The 17,682-nt window shown below is 35.6% G+C and overlaps 3 protein-coding genes and 1 pseudogene across 4 annotated transcripts; all 4 read left to right on the top strand.

Annotated features, from left to right (window-relative positions):
- The first annotated feature begins 419 nt into the window (after positions 1–419).
- Positions 420–2,550, top strand: LOC132186470 (putative polyol transporter 6). The gene is made up of 2 exons (XM_059600449.2): positions 420–516; positions 1,154–2,550. The coding sequence occupies exons 1-2, from the start codon at positions 420–422 to the stop codon at positions 2,548–2,550; spliced, it is 1,494 nt and encodes a 497-aa protein (XP_059456432.2).
- Positions 2,551–4,148: 1,598 nt separating this feature from the next.
- On the top strand, positions 4,149–6,405 carry LOC132186468 (putative polyol transporter 6 pseudogene; annotated as a pseudogene).
- Positions 6,406–8,617: 2,212 nt separating this feature from the next.
- On the top strand, positions 8,618–11,182 carry LOC132186467 (spindle assembly abnormal protein (DUF620)). Its single transcript, XM_059600447.2, has 3 exons — positions 8,618–8,905; positions 9,470–9,814; positions 10,679–11,182. The coding sequence occupies exons 1-3, from the start codon at positions 8,618–8,620 to the stop codon at positions 11,180–11,182; spliced, it is 1,137 nt and encodes a 378-aa protein (XP_059456430.1).
- Positions 11,183–12,810: 1,628 nt separating this feature from the next.
- LOC132187406 (polyol transporter, putative (DUF1195)) lies at positions 12,811–17,095 on the top strand. 2 transcript variants are annotated; one of them, XR_015912666.1, is made up of 4 exons: positions 12,811–13,209; positions 13,314–13,529; positions 16,508–16,670; positions 17,021–17,095. XR_015912666.1 is itself a non-coding variant. In XM_059601707.2 (3 exons), exons 1-3 carry the CDS (start codon positions 12,979–12,981, stop codon positions 16,586–16,588), a joined length of 528 nt encoding a protein of 175 aa, XP_059457690.1. In that variant the 5' UTR covers positions 12,811–12,978; the 3' UTR covers positions 16,589–16,989. The 2 variants fall into 2 exon arrangements, 1 of the variants encoding a protein (XP_059457690.1); XM_059601707.2 differs by lacking the exon at positions 17,021–17,095 and having other exon boundaries at positions 16,508–16,989.
- The last annotated feature ends 587 nt before the right edge of the window (positions 17,096–17,682 follow it).

Genomic DNA, 17,682 nt, shown 5'->3' with positions numbered 1-17,682 from the left:
CCAATGAAGATAAGAACGGTTAAAATTTCGAGAATGACGGATTTAAAGTCTGGTGATTAGGTAGAGATAACCTAACTCCAATTTCTTCTCATTAATGCTTGTTTCACTCAGATATGAACTATTGCCATGACATGAAATCGGGAAGATATCTCCATATCATACCAAACACTACGTACGTACCGCGCGTGGGCTACCACGAGAACTGTACAAGATTAGGAGCGTTAATTATTTTACTCTCTCGTATGTCGCTCATCGTCTTCTTCTATATAATGACAGAGCATTGGCCACAGAAGGATCGATCATACTCAGACAGAGACACAAATTAACCAGACCGTCATACACAGAAGGAATATCGTACTCTCGCAGACACACACAGACGGGAGGAGCCTCAGCCTTTCGTATCAATGGGTTCGAATTCGATGGAGGATGGTAGCGGAGAAAAGCAGACGAGGTTCAATATGTATGCTTGTGCCTGTGCTATAGTTGCCTCTATTGTCTCCATTATATTTGGTTACGGTAAACTCTCTCTCTAGCTAGATCTTTTACTGGATTCATATGGGTTGTTCGGATTATGTTCGTTTTTGTACAGGATCACAGTAATCATTTTTGAGGTAAAAAAAGTATATATATAGTAGTAGTAAACAAATACATACACAAACAATGCTGTTCAACATTACTGGATTATTAACTCTTTATGGCTTGGAGTCTAGAGAATATATACTGAGATATATTATTATTTTTTATTTATCTTATTTAATTAAAATTCATAAGGGTAAATTATTAAATCCATCTTAATTAAGAGCTCATTGCTTAATTTTTGTCGAACTTAAGTTAATATGAAATTTTAAAAAAAAAAATAAAAAAAAAGAAGGTAAATAACCTCCTTAATTAGAGAAATGCTACACACAGTACTTCTACTCTAACACTCTCATGTGCACATTACTTGACGTGACAGTAAAAATAACCAGTAAATTTTTAGATGAATCATATCCCTCCATAATTTCAATATTCTTGTAATATATATATGAGTTACAAATGATCTCCTATATAGCATATATTATACAAATCTAGCTTATAACGAAACTTACATCAAAATCCTAACTATATATATGGATAGTGAAAGTATATATATAATTTTCATTTTCTTGTGCAGATACTGGTGTAATGAGTGGAGCCATGATATTCATAAAGGAAGATCTAAAAATAAACGACACTCAAGTTGAAGTCCTAGCTGGAATCCTGAACTTATGTGCTCTAGTAGGTTCCCTCGTCGCAGGAAGAACATCAGACTACATCGGGCGCCGCTACACAATTGTCTTAGCCTCCATCATTTTCTTGCTTGGTGCAATTTTGATGGGCTACGCCCCAACTTACGCAATCCTAATGACTGGAAGGTGCACCGCCGGGGTTGGTGTGGGCTTTGCGCTCATGATAGCTCCCGTTTACTCGGCAGAGATCTCCTCTCCATCGTCCCGAGGCTTTCTAACCTCCCTACCGGAGCTTTGCATCAGTCTTGGAATCTTACTCGGCTATTTATCCAATTACTTCTTCGGAAAAATGGCTTTGAAACTTGGCTGGAGATTGATGCTAGGAATTGCTGCAGTCCCTTCACTTGCCTTGGCTTTTGGCATTCTAAAAATGCCCGAGTCCCCAAGATGGTTAGTAATGCAAGGCCGTCTGGGAGACGCCAAGAAAGTATTGTTGCTTGTATCCAACTCTAAAGAAGAAGCCGAAGCCCGTATCCGTGACATAAAATCGGCTGCCGGGATCGACGAGAACTGCCAAGAGGATGTCGTCAAACTTTCCAGAAAGGCGCGCGGTGAAGGGGTTTGGAAAGAACTTTTGCTTACGCCTTCTCCCGCCGTCCGCCGGATTTTGATTGCGGCAATCGGTATTCACTTCTTTGAGCATGCAACGGGCATAGAGGCAGTCGTTTTATACAGTCCAAGAATCTTCAAGAAAGCTGGGATCACTGACCAGGACAAGCTCTTGCTTGCCACGGTTGGTGTAGGGCTTACAAAGACTGCATTTATATTTATGGCAACATTTTGGATCGACAGAGTTGGGAGGAGACGACTTCTTCTAATAAGCACAGGGGGCATGATTGCAGCCCTAACAGTATTAGGGTTTAGTTTAACAATGGCAGGGCAATCAAAGGAGATCAAGCTCTTGTGGGCAATGAGCCTTAGCATCGTTGCTATTTATGTATACGTGGCTTTCTTTTCTATAGGGCTTGGACCGATAACATGGGTGTATAGCTCTGAGATATTTCCTCTGAAGTTGAGGGCACAAGGGGCAAGTATTGGGGTTGCTGTGAATAGGGTAATGAATGCTACGGTTTCTATGAGTTTCATTTCAATTTACAAAGCAATTACGATAGGTGGGAGTTTCTTTATGTTTGCTGGTATCTCTGTGCTGGCATGGGTGTTCTTTTATTTCTCTTTGCCGGAGACAAAGGGAAAGTCTTTGGAAGAGATGGAGACGTTGTTCAGCAAAAACGCAAGGCCTAGAAATACAGGTATAGAAGTTCAGCAAAGAAGCAATGTGTAATATGTTGTGTCATTTAGTGAAACTATGTTCTATGTTAAACTACATATACCCTATTTATGTTTGTTTCAGTTGGAAGAGTGTAGGGCTGAATATTGATGATCAATGGTTGTTATATAATAAACCTTCTTATATATATTCCTAGTACTTCAAATGGTCGAAATTCATTAAATGATGCAAGCATTTATATAGTTTTTTTATGTTCCTAATCAAATATATATAGGAGCGGATTAATTTAGGTACAGGAAAAGTCATTTTATTTTATTTTATTTTTTGACATGTCCTCACAAGAGGAGAAGGGAAATTCAAACTAGTGACCTCTGTTTCATTAGACGTGATCTTAGCCGATTGAACTAGCTCTTGAGGACTTTTATCTTACTATTTGATCTCCCCTTAATTGAAGAAATAGTAATGTTATATACCAATATCCCATTATGCTAATGTGGAAGTGTCAACTCACCTTTTTTTTAAAATAAACAAAAAAGACTCCCTTTAGAGGAAAAAAGTTCCTCAGCTTTTTGTCTTTTTAATGCCTAAAATGATATCCATTAACTTGAACTGAGAAAGTCTATATGAACTCATCTATCCAAATAGGTAGTTGAGCAACCCAAATTTTTTTTGGACCAATTGCTCTTATATGGACTCTCTAATAATATACTACCCCAATTTGGACAACAAATTACTAGAGATCATGTTAAATAATTATTTGTTTTAAAAGCTTAAACTAACAAGAATATCTGAATTTAATCATTTAATTTTTATTTTAACAATTTAAGCCAATCCACTCGACTAGATAAAAGCTTGGTTTTTTTTTTTTTTTTTCTAAGAATATTAATCGATGCGAAGAAGACTACATGAGTGGGTCTTGTTTACTATCAATCATATTAAATCAATTAGAAAAAAATAAAAATCATGTTAAATCACCATTAGAAATAATAATAATAATAATAATAATAATAATAATAAATTATTATTTATCTCAAAAGTTGTTAAAATCTTCAAAGTTTAAATAGAAATGAGTATGTAGATAGGCAGGCTTGCCAAAACAAGAGTAAAAGTCGCCAATAACTTGGAGACCAGTTGGAATTTTTGTCCCTTGTCAACGCACATAATTTGGAGCCTCCAAGTTGGATTAAGATTTTTAGGACAATTATATTTAGTAGATATTTTTAATAACTCAATATTATTTATTCATAATTTGAAAATAGTAACTGTTAATATGGTAAAATCACATCCATTGGATTACAAACCAAAATTAGTTAATATTTGAAGAAATTTACTGGATAGAATAACCTATATATGAACCCTAATCAATCCCAATCCACGTAAGCAATTCAATCTAGACTGGATGAATGGATGATCAATCGATATATATATATATATATATTTAGGCAACCAAATCCAGCTATAGTTTTCCCGCTTGACAGCTAGCTATAAAGAGGGAGAGCCTTAGGAAATTGTCCATCAAACCTCCCTCTGAAAATTCCCACTCCCCCTGATCATATATATTCCCTGTTATTTACCTCGACAAAGGGCACCAATCTTTTCAATATTATTCCAATCCCTCTATCTTTATTCAATTGCCTCTCTAACCAGCTGCAATGACTGCGGGAGCAAGGGAAAAGGGTGATGAAGAAAAGATGAACAAATATGCTCTTTCCTGTACTATAGTTATCTCTATGATCTCCATAATATTTGGTTATGGTGAGTTCTCTTTCTCCATAATATTCAGTGCTCATCAGACTGCTTGTCTATAGTGGTCGGACCAAAACTATATATGATCGATGTCTTTTAATCAAAACCAAAGTTTTCCATCATGACATGCAACAACTTGAATTATATATATTCTGATAAAAATATTAATTAATCTTTCTCCTTCTTTGATATACAGATACTGGTGTTATGAGTGGTGCTATGATATTCATAGAAGAAGATCTCAAAATCAATGACATCCAAGTGTCAGTCCTCGCCGCAATCCTAAACCTATGCGCCCTGGTGGGTTCACTTATAGCCGGGAGACTCTCAGATTATATCGGTCGTCGTTACACAATTGTTGCGGCCGCCATAGTTTTCTTGGTCGGCTCGGTTCTGATGGGCTATTCCCCGAACTATCCGGTACTACTTTCCGGAAGGTGCATTGCTGGGATTGGCGTCGGCTTTGCACTTATGATTGCACCTGTTTACACTGCGGAGATTTCTCCTCCTAAATCCCGCGGTTTCCTGACCTCCCTTCCGGACATGGCCATTAGCTTTGGCATCTTACTTGGCTATGTCTCAAACTTCTTCTTCGCCAAACTGAGTCTGACACTTGGATGGAGGATGATGCTTGGTGTTGCAGCAATCCCTTCGCTTGGCTTGGCTATAGGCATCCTCAAAATGCCTGAGTCTCCCCGGTGGCTTACAATGAAAGGCCGTTTAGGTACTTATAATTCTAAAAACTTAAATCTCATACAAAAACATAATTTAATAATTTATGGAAAATGCCTAAAACCCCACCAGCAGCAATGAAAGGCCCTTTTGTTTTGGTTTTTTTTTTTTTTATAAAAAAATAATAATAAGAGAGCTTAACATGTGAAATATTTAATTAAAAATAAAAGTAAATGACAAAAATAAGGTTTAAATTGAAGACTTATGCTTTGTAAGAGCAGCCATATTGAACTTAATCTTCAAATAAAAGTTAAATTTGAAGAGAAAAATTTATATTTTTAAATTTAAAGAGTCAATTTTAAAATGATCCAAATATCAAATTCTCTGTATCTTTCTATATTCTAGTTAAATATTATTATTTTCTTATTTTTTTAATTATTTTTTTGCTCTAGATAGATGAGAGGAAAATGAATATATAAGATTAAAAAACTAAATAGCTTTCACTTTTTGAAACTTGGTATTTGAAGAGCTTTATTGATCAAAATTAAATTTAAAATAAAGTAGAAAGCTTCGGGACGAGAATGCTATAACTATGTTAAAACATGGATCTCTTATATTCTAACAGGTGAAGCCAAGAAAATGTTGTTGAAGATATGCAGCAGTGAAGAAGAAGCCGAGATGCGGTTCAAGGACATCAAAGCTGCAGCAGGGATCGATGAAAACGCCACAGGCGATTTTGTAAAGCGTTCCAACGAGGAACAGGGCGGAGGAGCTTGGAAAGAGCTGTTGCTAAGGCCTACACCCTCCGTCCGATGGATTTTATTCGCAGCAGTTGGACTTCATTTCTTCGACCACGCAACGGGCATTGAGGCGATTCTGTTATACAGTCCAAGAATCTTCAAGGCAGCGGGAGTCCACAGCAAGAAAAAGCTCTTGCTTGCAACTGTCGGGGTAGGGATAACGAAGACGGTGTTTATATCTGTGGCTACGTTTCTTCTTGACAGAGTTGGAAGGAAGCCACTGTTGATGATAGGCACATCGGGTATGGTTATAGCCTTAGCAGTATTAGGGTTTGCCCTCACCATGGTGGAGAACACAAAAGAGAAGCTGATGTGGGCGCTGATCGTCAGCATTATTGCCGTCTATACATTTGTTGCCTTCTTTTCTATGGGGATTGGGCCCATCGCGTGGGTGTATCTCTCCGAGATATTCCCCCTCAGGGTGAGGGCGCTTGGCGTTGGCATTGGGGTGGCTGTGAATCGTCTCATGAATGCAACGGTTTCGTTTAGTTTCATTTCAATTTACAAAGCAATGACAATGGGCGGAGCCGCCTTCATGTTTTGTGGCCTTGGTATGTTGTCTATGGTGTTCTTCTATTTCTTCTTGCCAGAGACCAAGGGGAAGACTTTGGAAGAGATTGAGGTGCTCTTTGGGAAAAAGGAGAAGGAAGTTGCCATAGAATCTCAGCCCATGAGGCATCAGTACCAATAGAAGTTTTATGTATATGTTTATATATATAAACAAACCTTTCACAGAAGGCTTGTGAGACCCCTATTAAAATGTATATGATATCCCAATATTGCTTTCTATAAAACCTAGTGCAGAAATTACCTAGTGCAGAAATTACCTACTTCAAAAAAAAATATATAAAACCTAGTGCAGAAATTACCTTCAATTAAATGCATGGACCCTCTTTTGTGACACCTTGCTCTATACTTTTATTCATCAAAGTTGTGACATTTTCCAAAGATGATGACTAGCGAATCGTTATGGTGAGGTGGATTTTTATTTTTTATTTTTTTTATGCCCTTTTTGGTATATATATATATATATATATATATATATAGTCCGCTACATCATCCTTTCTATTAAATCACCAATTATTTTTGAAAATTTAAATTATAAATTTAACTATTTAATTAATAATTTAATATTTCTTCGGCGAGACTGTGGTAGCATCTTTTTTTCTATTCAAATAAATGAAAAAAAAAATTATAAATAAGAGTTTTTCTCGCTCTTAATCCGATGAAAGAAAGAATTGAAGGCCAGTTGAGACTACAGCCACGAATGGTTCATAGACCACTTGATTGCTTTTCTGGGCACACTTTTGGGCTTTAGTCCTGAGATCAGCCTGTTAAGAAGCAAAAAAAAAGAAATCACAAATGGGTTGGGCCCTAATATAGAAAATTAATCAATCAGATCGAGCTATACTCATGCCCACGGGCCACGACACCCACAAAAGAACCAAAACTAAAAAATAAAGAAAACAGCATCACCCCCTTCATTGCATTTCCCCCACTCTATCTCTGATTCCCTATGCACAGTTTTAGTCGAAGATATATAAGTTCAATTACTAGAGAATTTAACGTTTATCTCTCCACAAATTTTCAATTTCCTTTCTTTTCTTTTTTCTTTTTTTTTTTAAAAAAATCCGATGACCACATAATGTTGTAGTTACAGGAAAACAATAGTTTTTTTTTTTTTTTTTCTTTCCAAATATTCTCTTAAACAGAACTAGGGAATTAGCAACTTACCTCTAATTAGATCTAGCTTAAAAAAAAAAAAAAAAAAAAAGAGTAATATTAGATCTAAATTTACACCAAACAACGGTGACTCGGTCCTCATAATTAAGGATCCTTTTTACTTCAAAGTACATATTAAATTTTACAAATTTAATTATATATAATATTGTTATGTCATTTAATATTTTTAAATAACACGACACCATATATATCGTAAAAAATAACAAAACAATATCTAAACCAAGGACCTATTCCCCCTTGATTGGGCTTGTAAAACTGAAAGAACTTGTAACCAGAGTTGAGCTTGATCCATGTTGATGGGCGAAGGGTCCATCTACCAATTTGAATTTATGATATTGGATGCCTAGTAGCCAATCATGTGCTAAATATGGCTAAATGGAATGCAAATTTGGGTGGTAAAAGTAGTTGCATCTGGCTAGCTACTTACTTTAGCCTAAAAATAGATGATGCCTATCAAATAAAATAAAATAAAAAATAAAAAGGTAATATATAGGTGCTTTGAAAAAGTGAGAAACTAAAATAGAAAGAATAAAAAAAAGATTTTTTTTTTTTTTTTTTTTTTTTTTAATTAAGGCTCAACAAAAATCATTTTTTCAGAGTTTTGTTCCTATAATAAATTAGTGATAGCGAGCGACGATCCTTGGCTGTTGGCGGATTCCAGTGGCGGCTGACGTCTTCCAACGGCGACAAAAAATGAAACATAAGAGAATGTATATAAGAAGAAGCTCAAATTCAAAAAATAGTTTACGGTTTAACAAAAAAGAAAAACTATTTAATGAAAGTTAAAAATAATTTTTCCTGTTAATAAAAAAATCATTTTTCAGAAAAATATTTTAAGTTGAAATAAAAAAAGAAAAAAAAATAATAATAATGCAGATCAGAACGTGAATGCAACCACAGTAAAGGCTGAGTTGCCTAGTGGACCAATCAAATTCTTCTATTGATTTTGCCCACACGACACCTAAAAGAAAGGAGAGCCTTAAGGCAAATTCACACCCACCCCATCCTCTCATTCCCATTTTCCCTCGTGGCCCCTCTTTTTTCCCTGAGGGAGAAAGGCGTACCTTTAAGCCTTTGATTGATCTAACCCCCTCTCTCTCTCTCTTTTTCTCTTGCCCCTTCTTATTGCCTCTCCTACGTACCAACTCATTCTTTCAATCATGAGGAGACTTTGTCCGAATATCGATCGAGAAGATGGCCTCGAGACGGTTCTTGAGGTCCCTATACCAGAAGAAATGTTCACAAGCATGGGGACTAACGTAACATTACGGTGGCAAAACATGCTCACGTGGATGAGAGCTCAAACTTCCGACAAATGGTCTTCGCCGGTCATTGCCGGACGCTTTAACGAGCTACGTTTCCTCCTTTACCTTGTCGGATCCCCACTCATCCCCCTTCAGGTCCAACTGGGACACTCAATCCACCGCCCTGTCAAAGATTGTTCCATTGTAAGAGTTTAATGTATATATATCTTTCTTTATTTTGCATTAATTTTGAGATAATAAAATGATCATCACTAGTATTATTCGGTAATTTTAATTTTAATTAAATACTCTACTTGTCAAACCTTATTTGTTTAGGAGGAATTTGAATCCATACTTCAAGGAATTGTTAAAATACTAATTAATTAAATTATTCAATTAGCTTAATCTTTTGAGATAATTAATAAACCAAGTTTAGGGTCAATTGATTAAAAAAAAAAAAAAAAACCCTGTAAGTCAATTTTTCAAATAGAAACCTATGACAATGAACTTGTCATTTCAACAAAATTGAGATTCAATTAAATTATAGTTTCTCTATGTAAACTTTATAATTTTTGTTTATATCACTTGAAAACTATTTTATGTATAGGCTAATAAATTAGACACAAATAATTTATGAAGAAGCCATCAGATGAAACATCAACGTAGTAAAATTCGTCTTGAGAGTTGCTGTTTTTATGCTGATCTTATCCGTAAGGAAAAACCCATATATAAATATATATCGTGGTTGCTTGTTGTTCTTACGTACAGGAAGCTTCAACGGCTAAATATATCGTTCAACAGTACACAGCAGCAACGGGAGGGCAACCGGCATTAAACTCAGTGGGAAGCATGTGTGTGACCGGGCAGGTGAAGATAAGAGCGTCGGATTTTCACCAAGGGAAGTACGAGAGTATAGAGGTGAAAAAGAGCACCCAGGAGGTTGGCGGATTTGTGCTTTGGCAGAAGAATCCGGACTTGTGGTGCTTAGAGCTTGTCGTCTCCGGCTGCAAGGTGAGCTGTGGAAGCAATGGAAAGGTTTCATGGCGGCATTCCTCTAATCAACTCACACCCATTTCAAAAGGTCCACCCAGACCCTTGCGCCGTTTTCTACAGGTTTATCTATCTTACCAAATAATTTACCTTCTTCTTCTAGCTACGATCTTGCATGTCTAGCTTAGTATACATGATCAATATCTATACATCTCTTCAAAGAGGAAAAATAATAATAAAAATTTAATTATTTAGTAATTAAAGTGATATAATTACATTAGTTTATAACAAATTTGTAATAAAATTTGTACAACTCGATCCTAACAATACTCTTGTTATATATATATATAACATAGTCGTTTTCTCTTCCATATCAAACGACATCATTAGATGATTAGAGTATAGAGTGAGAACAAGCATCCCTCTCTTTTAGATAAAACCCAAAATCTTTCCCCATTAAATTTAAAGGAAAAAAAAAAAAAAAAGAAGCAAATCTATGGGAAAATTAAGTCAAATACACATGGGGATTTTTACCATGAATCGGGATTCCTTATAATTGCTTATAATTGGTATCTCAAGAATTTTCTGCAATTGTGAAAATCCTGATGGAGCTTACTTAAGGTCCATATGCCCAAACAGGTACTCAGCAACTCAACAAAAGAGATATTGAGTCTCTCACAACTGTAAGAATTTTATTAAATTCAAACAAAAAATTTCAAACCTTCTAATTAGAAATTAACAACAATTTTGCTATTGAATTACTAGCAATTCGAATAATAAGTGTGAGAAAGTTTAGATGAAGCTCACCTACCAAGTAAATTTCAAGCCGCCCACCCAATTGCTTGACACTAACTTTGTAGAAATTCTTTCACATTTGCGGGCAATCGAAACAATAAATTGATGAAGATTCAAATCCATCCATTTCTTAGCTCGTTGTCAGTTATTACAATAATATTACTATAGTTTTTTTTTTTTTTTTTTGGGCAGGGATTGGACCCAAGGGCCACAGCCAACTTATTTATAGATGCACTGTGTATTGGAGAGAGGATAATAAACGATGAGGATTGCTTCATACTGAAGCTAGAGACGAGCCCAGCAATTCGGGAGGCCCAAAGCGGTCCAAACTACGATATCATCCACCACACAATATGGGGCTACTTCAGCCAACGCTCCGGCCTCCTGATTCAATTTGAGGACTCGAGGCTACTCAGGATGAAAACCAGAGGGGACGAAGACGTTTTCTGGGAGACGAGCACGGAGTCGGTGATGGAGGATTATAAATATGTCGATGGTGTAAATATTGCGCATAGCGGCAAGACCCACGTCACAGTTTTCAGATATGGGGAGCATTCTGCAAACCACAAGAGGGAGTTGGAAGAGACGTGGAAAATTGAAGAGGTGGATTTCAACATATGGGGTTTGACAATGGAAAGCTTTATGCCGCCTGCTGATCTAGAAAATAAAGAAAATATTAATGTATTCGGTAATTGAGGAGTATTAAGTGAACAAAAAAAAAAAGAAAAGTGTAAATACTTTTGTTTATAATATTAATTAAATGGTTAAATTAATAATTTTTTATCCGCTTAAGGTTTTAGGATAACTAATTAATGATTTAATAAGTCATTTAACTTTTTGTTAATACTTTTTAAATGGTGGTTTTTATTTTTTGTTTAAACAATTATTTTGTGTTTGTTAATGTTTGCATTGCATCCACATTTCTAAGAATGTAATGTTTGGAAATTTGGATTTTTAGGAATGTGATTATTACCACATTTGAAAATAATTAGGAATGTGATAATATTTTTGGGAATATGAGTTTCTCATTGGTTTACTCTTAAGCATCATATTCATTATTCCCAAAATATTATAATGTATGCTTTGTACGTCCACATTGTTCATACAATTTGCACGGTTCGCTACAAACAAATAGAAACATGTATAGATAGTAAATTTAGTCTTAGAGGATTCTTTGAATTTGATTTTTCTTTAAAATTTTGTCAATAAAGCTCTTTAAATATCAATAGCCAAAAAATGTTATTTAATTTTTTATGCTTGAGAGAATAAAAAATAAAAAGTATATTTAAGTAAAGTATAGAATGGCGTAGAGGGTTTGAGGTTTAATTCATTTTAAAGTAGCCTTCCAATTTATTTATTTTTTTAAGTGAATTTCTCTTTTGAATAGCAAATTAATTATTGGCAATTTAGCTATTAGCTAAATTGCCAATATTTTTTTTTTAGAAACCAATTTTTAGAAGTGACGTGTTCTTAATATGAGAAATATATAATTTTTTAATTACATGTATTTCTCTTTTTTTTTTTTTAATAAAATGTACATACTTAAAAGACATATAAAAACTAATTTATAAAGTAAGAGAGCATTCCCAATGGAGGAGCTAAATTTTTATGCAAAATGGCTTTACAAAATGTATTTTATCTAGTTTAGCTAATGAATTTTTAAACGTCTCCTACATTCGATTAGCTGTATTTTTATCTGTATCATTTAAATATTATTAAAAGTAAGAAAAGTTTTGGAAAAAAGAGAACATGTGAAAGGAAAAATGGAAAAAAGTTTTGAGAAAAAGAGAACATGTAGAGAAAAAGTAGAAAAAGATTTGGAAAAAAGAGAAAACAAGTGAGAAACAATAAAAAATAAAATGGCTTTCTTAAAAAGTGCTGCTACATTTAGCTTTTTTTTTTAGCTATTCCAATCAAATATCTATTTTACATTTTTTTTGCTAATCTAATATAGGAGATTTTTTAAACATTTAAATAATTATTTTAAATAAAAGTAATGTTTGACTCTTCCATAAAAAATGCTCTTATAAACTAATTTGTATAAAATTTATGCCATTCGACTATCCCTTCAAATAGTTGCTTACTGACGGCCTTTTCTTGAGATTCAGTTGGGCCAACTCAATCCTTGAGCCCATTCAGTTGGGCCAACTCAATCCTTACATACGTCAAACTAACTGTATGGGCCTTTGTTTTTAGTCTATTTTTCCTTCTTCCCTTGTACTGCATTAAAAAAAAAAAAAACTAAAGTCAAGGCAATCAATAATAATATAATGCGGTGGCCCGCATAATAATATACATAATACATAGAATTGAGTGAGTGGCTTCTCACCTATTCCCCGAAACGGCAAAAAGTTCTCTCGCATCGGACGCTTTTTCCCTTTCAAATCTGAGAGTCCACCTCAGACCAACACTGAATTTAGAAAATTGTGTTTAACCGAATCAAATTATTGAAATCCAACCCCAAAACTTCCAACGCTGTTTACCTGATCGAAATGAAGGATGACGATGTCCTTCCAACTACGACGGCTAACTCCAAGAAAGAAAGCTCGGATTCGAGTCTATTTGGTAAATGCCGGTACAAGTTCTGGGCATTGGCGGCCATTTTGTTGCTAGCATTGTGGTCCATGTTCACCGGCACCGTCACGCTCCGTTGGTCCGCCGGTAACCTCAACCGCCTATCCGACGACTTCGATAGCCCCATCCACGATGATCTCGACGTCCTCGTAAGCATTTGTGTTTGTTTGTTTGTTTGTTTGTTTGTTTTTTTGCGTGTGTGTTTGGGGTTGGATCTTTGAGGGGGATTTGATCGATTTGATTTGGGATACAGGAAATGGAGGAGAGGGAGAAGGTGGTGAGGCACATGTGGAACGTGTACACCAACAGCCGTCGGATCAGATTACCGAGGTTCTGGGAGGAGGCCTTCGAGGCTGCCTACGAGGATTTGACCAGCGACGCCCCTGGCGTCAGAGAGGCTGCCGTTACTGAGATTGCTAAGATGTCCGTACGCTCCATTGATCTCGATCCTCCTCCCGTCCAATCAACGGTTCGTAATTCTTCTCTCATTCTTCTTCGTCTTAGCGTTGTGGATTGTCACTTGCTTGAGCGCTTAATTTAGGGATTTCAGCTGAATTATTATTCGACATTGGGGATTGAGATTGATTTTTATGGTTGGTGCTATATTTCTATAATCCACAACTAGCATTGTTTCCCTCATTCCCAATATGAGAGTTTTTATAATTTGGAAGTCGAATGAATTGCATTGTTAGTTTTTGTTTTCATTTAACAGTCCAAGTGCTTGTTCAGCGACCCCATATACTAAGAGGTAGAGGATAATGCTTTTCATTCCTTTTGTGGCAAAATGTAGTTTTGGAATGAAAGAGAAGGGTGGACTAGGAATTAAACTTGTAACATTCCCTACCTTAGCCCTAGTTTATTCCATAGGTTAGCCCAGGGTGATGGACTTAGATTGTGCAGGCCAGCCCTAGTGGGCCGGGGGTGTTACAAAACTTGTTCGATCCGGTGTGGAAGTTCAGATGTATTGTTGTTTCCGTTGTTTTTAAGTTAGAATCGTGACCTGCTATAGAGTCTAGACTACGGTCAAACATTTAAAAAAAGCTTTTCTAATAACCCTTACCTTGGTTGATGTTGGGAATGGGGTAGCCTTTGCCACATGATTCAAATTCTGACTAGTTTTGGATTTGATGTTTATGCATTTATTCTGAGATTATTTTGATACTATTTTGCCTAATCAGTTTAATCTCAGTGTTATGAACTTCTTTTGATCTTGTTATTGGGCTAGAATAGCCTTTTATTCTCGTTGTGATTGATTGTATTATTTTATTAATTGCAAGATTTATCATTTTCACTAAACTTTGGTGATTTATGTGTTTTCACTTAACTTGAATGCTTGAAGATGTTTTCCCCCTGTTTTCTCTTTCTTTTTTCCAATTAGTCTCCATCATTTCTATATTTACTTTGGAATATCCATCTACATCGTATCTAAATTGTACTATTTTCCTTCCAAGACTAATATGTACTTTTTTTCCGATCTGAAAATGTTTCATGAGCCTTCATCTGTTGCTGAGAACCAGCTTTTCCCAATTGAAAATTTACGCAGTGACATAACAATCATTTTTTTTTGACAAGTACAGTGACATAACAATCATCTTAGCTGTAAATTCTTTATGATTTGTTCCCTGTTGTTGGGCAGCGGTGGTGTTTTTAGGTTATGTGGGCAACACAAGCTCTATAAATTTGACAGCCTTTTTGTATTTGATAACTTGAATGGTTAAGCCACTTTTAATGTAGGACACTATCATCTAAGTTATCTTTTATTTATTTTTATTTTTTTTATAAGGTAATAATTCATTAATGCGGAAAAGAAAGAGATGTATACAAGCAAAACACCAAAGAAAGAAAACAAACTCTCAAGTCAAATAGATTTAAGAATTTTACCATGTAAAAGTGGAACAATTCCTTGCTGCCATGCAATCGAAAAGCAATCTTGAGGACAATAATTTTAAACACTATAGTCTAAGTGGATGCTGGAGATGATGGCTAGCCAGCCAATCTGTGTTATCCAAATGCCTAATGACATTAATGCTGTTCATCATACTGGCGGATTCAAGTAGTCATGACTATCTTGTATGATCAAGAAGTTTGAAATGTTAGCACATCGAGAAGCACCCGTTTATCTGTTATCTACGATGGTCCATTTTAAACATCATAGAGGGGCTAGGCCAGAAGACCCTAAATTTATTAGTCTCCTATGGATCCGTAACATGTTCGCCAGGCTAATTAAGATCCTGTTACAAAGTCCTAAAATCAGCATTAGGTTTTACAATCTCCATTTCGGAAAAGTTCTATGGTTTATCTTCCTCTTCCCCCTCTAGTTACTTTGAAGAATAAGGTGTGAAAATCTACTTCCAGGGTGTTTGGACCATCTTCTCTTCTATGTCTACAACCCTTTTTGGTTTGATCACAGTCTCACAGAGCATGGAGTTATTACTGGACCTAACAGGACTTGGTACTCCTAATAAATTAAAGGAAAAGCTATAAGCCAAGGACATTGGGTGGGCTGAGTTATCTGCCTATTTTGGCAAGTCCAATCTGCCAGAGGGACAATGAACCATGGATTTTCATAGTTCAGAATGTAAGAAAGTGATGAGCACATTGTAAAACTGTACAGTCCTATCTGGGGCTACACAGATAGGGGGAAGTGGCAGACGGGCAATTGTTTTAGCTGACTACTTTTTCATTTCGTATTACAAAAAATTTACGGATGAGTTATTCTTGGGGATAAGTACTAGAAATTTATTGACAAAATAGTTATGCTGTCAATGAAATTCTCAAGTTGTAAGCACTGTATGATAGACAAAGGAAAATTCTCAGCTTTGTTAAACTCTTTGTGATCCTCTTGTCTCTTAACCACTATGATTTTTTTTTTGATCAGTGCAATGGAAAACTTTGGATTAGCCTTCTGGACCACTATGCATGTTGGATTTTATGAAAAACTTGATTTCGGTACATTTTGGGTGCTAGTGTCTGCAGGGTGATGGCAGATTTGCTCCAATGATTGTCTCCAGATTTACCCTCTGATATCAATTTCTGATCTTGATAAATACCATTTATATTGTGCAAATTTGGTTAGGATGAATTCAATGGCCATTTAAATCTGTGTTAGAGTCATATTATGGTTTTTGATTATTTCTTGTATTCTTCCAAATTTATGAGAGTTATGTGCCATATCTATCTGCCTGATTGTAAGGATTAGCATTGGAAGGGCATCATTGAGAGGGTATCGAATTCACATTGTATAACTTCAGAATTGCTGTCTATGTGAAACTCATACACTTTAAATGGTTTTTACCTGGAAAATTAGATTGCAAATGATAAAAAAATTCACATCCTTGTTTGTTTCCCAATTATTTGAGACTGTGCTTTAGGTACCGGAGCCAGATTTGTGTAGATATATTAACAAAAGTGTTCTGGTCCTGTGTTTTTCCTTTTCTATATTGGCAGACTGCACGAGAATTGAGTAAGAGTTTGAAGCACGCAGAAACAGGCAGGGAAGTAGTGACCTGGACAGGTGGTCATCGATGATGGTGAAGGATGTTTAGGATTTGAGGATTGAAATCTTCAGTACCCTCACAGGTGCTCATGTGCTGCCCAAAGTTTGTGAAAGGTAGTGTGGGCCAAATCATACTCGGATCTTACTTGGTTTCATAACAATGACAAACAATGTATTTAATTAGGTTATTATTCTTCCAAATTTTGCCGTCACAATCTTTCCAGGCGAGGAGTGAACCGGAACAACCTATTGACTATCGAGTAGATCAATCTAGCGAACAAAAAATTTTTATGAGATTTATTTATTTAATTTCAAAAGAAAGAATTTTCGAATTTTTGTGCTGTACAGGAGTTCCTTACTAGCATGGATAAGCATATATTTAAGCATTCATTCATCTCTTGACTTTGTGTAGAATATTTTCCACTTATCTGAGGTTCATTTCTCTTCTCTTGTATGAGTTCCAGCTAAATCAGGGAAAGTAGTGCTTGCTGCAACTGCACAATCTTCTATCTTTTTTCACGGCTTCTCTAGTGTTTCACAGCATTGATTCAAAAATCATAGGTAGAGCGTAGGACTTGTATATCTCTTGATGCATCTTCTGCAATGTAAAGCACAAAAAAATGTCATTCCAAAAAAAAACGAACACATAAGAACACACACCTGGCTGCCCTTTTCGTGGACGGGGAATTCCGTACAAAATGATTGTGAATAGGTGGGCTTTGGGCATGTTATTACATAAGCCCTACAGCACCTGATCTAAATTGACTTTGTTGAGTTCCCTTACGAACCCGCCAATTCAATTGACCTGATCTAGTCGCTACTCATTTGACTGAAGAAAATGAGGAATGGTTCAGAATTTAGGACACCGGGGACCGTAGAATTAGCTTGTAATTGGCCAATCGCAGAGCCACAGGTGAAAAGAGGGAGAATTAGGTGAGGTTCGTGGGGCTTACTTTCGATTTGAAAAGATAAAGACGTATGCACAAAAAGTAATAGATAAATACAAAACAAAGAAGTAAACAAAGTAAGCATCATTCTTATTGTAATTTATGATTAACAAAGTTTTGCTCAAAATTGAGTTTAAGAAATTCTTTTAATTTAATTTATTAAATTGACATGTATATAA

Source organism: Corylus avellana, chromosome 6, assembly GCF_965113065.1.
Source record: "Corylus avellana chromosome 6, dhCorAvel1.hap1.2, whole genome shotgun sequence".
NCBI classification, from domain to species: Eukaryota; Viridiplantae; Streptophyta; class Magnoliopsida; order Fagales; family Betulaceae; genus Corylus; species Corylus avellana.
This window is presented reverse-complemented; position numbering and strand designations above follow the sequence as displayed.